The sequence below is a fragment of the Zeugodacus cucurbitae genome, chromosome X (assembly GCF_028554725.1).
Source record: "Zeugodacus cucurbitae isolate PBARC_wt_2022May chromosome X, idZeuCucr1.2, whole genome shotgun sequence".
Lineage (NCBI taxonomy): Eukaryota > Metazoa > Arthropoda > Insecta > Diptera > Tephritidae > Zeugodacus > Zeugodacus cucurbitae.
In genome coordinates this window covers 29,633,381-29,637,799 of record NC_071672.1, presented here as the reverse complement: position 1 = coordinate 29,637,799, position 4,419 = coordinate 29,633,381, and the positions used below count along the sequence as shown (strand labels likewise).

The window sequence follows — 4,419 nt, the reverse complement described above, 5'->3', positions numbered from 1 at the left end:
GCTACCCAGAGGATACTTGGACTAAAACCGGAAGTCGTGAGCTGCTTGAATCATATGGAGAAGAATCGTTTCTGGCCACTCCCAAGTGAATGACAATCAGAAACTTTCCTCACTTACGTGAACTTCTGCACATGATCCCATTCTCCAACAAAAACAACAACAAATTTGATTATACACCATGAAAATGTGCGAAATAGGTAAAAAACCACGCCCACCCCATATAAAGATTATGTTAAAAACTACTAAAAGTGCGTTAAATTAATATCGAAAAATTTTACAAAAGATATTACAAAAAAGAACTGCACTAAGATTAAAAAAAATTAAAATGGGCGTGGGGTCGTCAATGTCAATTTCTTGACATTCGGTTAACAACCACTGCTAATTCCCATATACAGTAGTTTTCCGAAATAACGAACTCATTAATTGTCAGGCCTGTTCGTTACAACGAATTTTTCGTTAATTCGAGTACTCACTTAGTATGTTTTTCAACAAAAATAAGTTAAATATCTGTAAATTACAGTTTAAAAAATTGTTTTATTAAATTATTTGTTAAAAAATTAAAAATCGTAACATATGAGTTCAAATTCGGCCCTATTCCGGTTGTCGTTTCCAAGTCGTTGCCGTGCTTTTCGTCGTTTCGTTCCTAAATTTGTATTCTTGAAGTATATCGTAACGCCAAAGAAAAGTTATCGACATTTTTATACATATTTTATATAAAGGGTGATTTTTTAAGAGCTTGATAACTTTTTAAAAAAAAAAAACGCATAAAATCTCATCGGTTCTTTATTTGAAACGTTAGATTGGTTCATGACATTTACTTTTTGAAGATAATTTCATTTAAATGTTGACCGCGGCTGCGTCTTAGGTGGTCCATTCGGAAAGTCCAATTTTGGGCAACTTTTTCGAGCATTTCGGCCGGAATAGCCCGAATTTCTTCGGAAATGTTGTCTTCCAAAGCTGGAATAGTTGCTGGCTTATTTCTGTAGACTTTAGACTTGACGTAGCCCCACAAAAAATAGTCTAAAGGCGTTAAATCGCATGATCTTGGTGGCCAACTTACGGGTCCATTTCTTGAGATGAATTGTTCTCCGAAGTTTTCCCTCAAAATGGCCATAGAATCGCGAGCTGTGTGGCATGTAGCGCCATCTTGTTGAAACCACATGTCAACCAAGTTCAGTTCTTCCATTTTTGGCAACAAAAAGTTTGTTAGCATCGAACGATAGCGATCGCCATTCACCGTAACGTTGCGTCCAACAGCATCTTTGAAAAAATACGGTCCATTGATTCCACCAGCGTACAAACCACACCAAACAGTGCATTTTTCGGGATGCATGGGCAGTTCTTGAACGGCTTCTGGTTGCTCTTCACCCCAAATGCGGCAATTTTGCTTATTTACGTAGCCATTCAACCAGAAATGAGCCTCATCGCTGAACAAAATTTGTCGATAAACACATTTCGAACCGAACACTGATTTTGGTAATAAAATTCAATGATTTGCAAGCGTTGCTCGTTAGTAAGTCTATTCATGATGAAATGTCAAAGCATACTGAGCATCTTTCTCTTTGACACCATGTCTGAAATCCCACGTGATCTGTCAAATACTAATGCATGAAAATCCTAACCTCAAAAAAATCACCCGTTAGTATACTTTTTGCAATAAAAACTTTCTTATGTAACGAGACATGTCTTCACTTTTGTGATTTTCGGAATCTTGTAAAAAAAGAAAACAAAATTGCTTAAAAGTTTTGTTAGTGAACCGAAAGTTTATAAAAACAATTTGTAGAAAGAGAACGGAGAAGGGAGAAAAAAAAACATAAAGCGTTATTGTGGGACCAAACATGAACTCAAAAGATAACAATAAATCAAAAACAACAACAACTAACACTTTGACGACCATTGCAACTGTGACAGGGACTACGGTAACAACGTATCGGAATCAGACCATGGAATCCGATCAAGACGCACTCCTCGCCTCTAGTCAGGAGACGATTACGAGTGCTACCGGAGGTACCAGTCATAGTACTCCGGTAGCGACAGCAGAAAATATAGTGGGAACCAACCAGAGTACCCCAAATCTGCATACGGAACCCTGCACCTCTAAAGCTGCTCAGAGTTCCAACCAAAGTACACTGGCAGCCAAAGGAGAAAACCGTAAAAAACGCAAGAAATCCCTAAATCAAGTGAGGAAAAGCCGGTACCAGAGGGCCATCTATGTTTTAGGCGAGATAGCCAAAGATCAGGCTGCCGGCACTTCAATTGACGAGGAGGAGACAAAAAGACTGCATCAAATAGTAAAGGAGTACGAAAGCTTCCTGAAAAGGAAGCAATCGGAACCCCCCGTCGAAATCGAAAAGCAGAATAAGTCGCAAAAGAGGAATCGCTCACAAAACGATCAGTTGGAAACTCTGTCCAAAAAATCCAAGCAGGGAACTGAACGGAGTAGTACAACAGCTAGACATTTTTGTGATGTAGCTAGGGATAGTCTACAAGTGGCAGTCATTGACGACAACTCCTCCACACCTACCACGTTCCAGGAAAAATGGGTGGAGATTGACGTCAGATTGTCGAGTCTAGTTCTAAGCTACGAACTCGAAAATCCAGCGGGTCCCCATCCAGAGTTTGACTCCTCGGAAACCCTTAGGAGATACAGGGTGATCAAGTGCGCCTTTCTTTGGACTTCCTTACGGGTAGCATCGGCAAAATCAGCGACGCCTTTGTAGGCATCAAATTGAAGCTTATACCCGCCAAGGACATTCCAAGAAGACCTCGTGCTCGTATTTGGCTACCTCCTCTAGAGGAGCCAGGAGAAAAGCTCCTCAGATGCATTAAGCTGGAAAACAAGTCAATACCTGGTATTGACGAGTGGCAGCTAATTAAAGATGAAAACCCCAACAAATCGAGCAGACCAATACTAGTGGCCACTAGCGAGGAGTCGATTGAGGCTCTATCGAAAGCTGAAAACAAAATCAGCTTCGGTATCAGCAGGGCCAGGTTGAAAGTGTTCCAGGGCGACAAAGTGGCTGACGAAGACGACACGGAAGAGGTCCAGCCAGTTGCTAAGGGATGACGCCATAAAAGATAGCAGCAATGACGAGTAAGAATAGATGCTTGCAGATAAACCTGCAGAACTCAAAAAGTGCTTCAGCCAATCTGACAACCCTCTTAAATGAGAGGGGCATCGACATCGGACTCATACAGGAGCCCTGGGTTAAAGATGATCTAATCAAAAGGCTTAATACAAACGAAATGAAGGTAAACCAAGGGCTTGCATTCTCATCAATAAAGATATAAATGCATTCTTGTGTCCTAATTACAACACAGCAGATACCACAGTGGTAAAGGTGGAACAAATGCGAAACAATTTCTTTTTGTTATCATCGTACATGGCCCACGATAGGGACAAACCGCGCGAAACCATAGTTAGATTAGTGGAAAACAACAGAGGAAAAGGCATACTAATAGGGTGTGATGCTAACGCAAGGCACACGTTATGGGGTAGCTCCAACACAAACACCAGAGGTGAGTCGTTTTTACCTACATTCGTATTCCCAAGTTTAGAAAGGTTTGCGGGCTGGGAGGACGTCCTGGATCTGACGCTATCAACAGAGACAGATAGCCTTGTCGTCGATGACTGGAGAGTGTCCGAGGAGCCATGTCGGATGACTCTTGGATTCTCTTCAGTATTCGCGAAAAATATCGAAACCCTAAAAGAACAGCATGGGATAAATTAAATAGGATAGCGACAGGAAGACTAACTGTCTGCCAAAATAGCAATGCGATCAAAAACACTAAATTGGAAAATAAATATCGAAAACAGAATTAAAAAAGCATATGTGGCCCACTATACATGCAAGAGTCTGGTGTCCAGCAATAAATAAGCAGTATAACATCAAAAAGTTAAATGGATTACAGAGGGCAGCCTTCAACACTGACTTTCAGGTGAGGATACCCTCTAGGCGTGAATGGAGAAGAGGTCTAGTAATAGAGGAGAATACAATCTCAATCTATACCGACGGGTCCAAAATGGACTGCGGAGTAGGTACGGAGGTATTCTCCAAGGATCTGGACATATCTCTCTCTATCCGTCTACCAAACGCAGCCAGTATCTTCCCAGCGGAAGTGCTTGGCATACAGAAGGCCTGTGAAGCCATGTTGAACAACAATGGAGGGATACAGAAAGCGATTATATACACAGACAGTCAAGCAGCATTGCTGGCCTTGTCGGAGATTAATTCTCACGTAGTCAGCAATTGCAGGAAGGTTTTATGCTCAATAGCTGAAAAACTCAACCTGTCCATTTTATGGGTGCCCGGCCACAGGAATATTTACGGAAATGAAAAAGCAGATGAATTGGCCAAAACAGGAGCCTCTCTAGATGAATCCGAGGTGGAACAAATTCCATGCCCATTAGGAACCATC

General features: G+C 41.4%; 1 protein-coding gene across 1 annotated transcript; it reads left to right on the top strand.

The window, feature by feature from the left end:
* The first annotated feature begins 1,838 nt into the window (after positions 1-1,838).
* Positions 1,839-3,067, top strand: LOC105218338 (uncharacterized). Its single transcript, XM_011193876.2, has 2 exons — positions 1,839-2,555; positions 2,645-3,067. The coding sequence occupies exons 1-2, from the start codon at positions 1,839-1,841 to the stop codon at positions 3,065-3,067; spliced, it is 1,140 nt and encodes a 379-aa protein (XP_011192178.2).
* Positions 3,068-4,419: the final 1,352 nt, after the last annotated feature.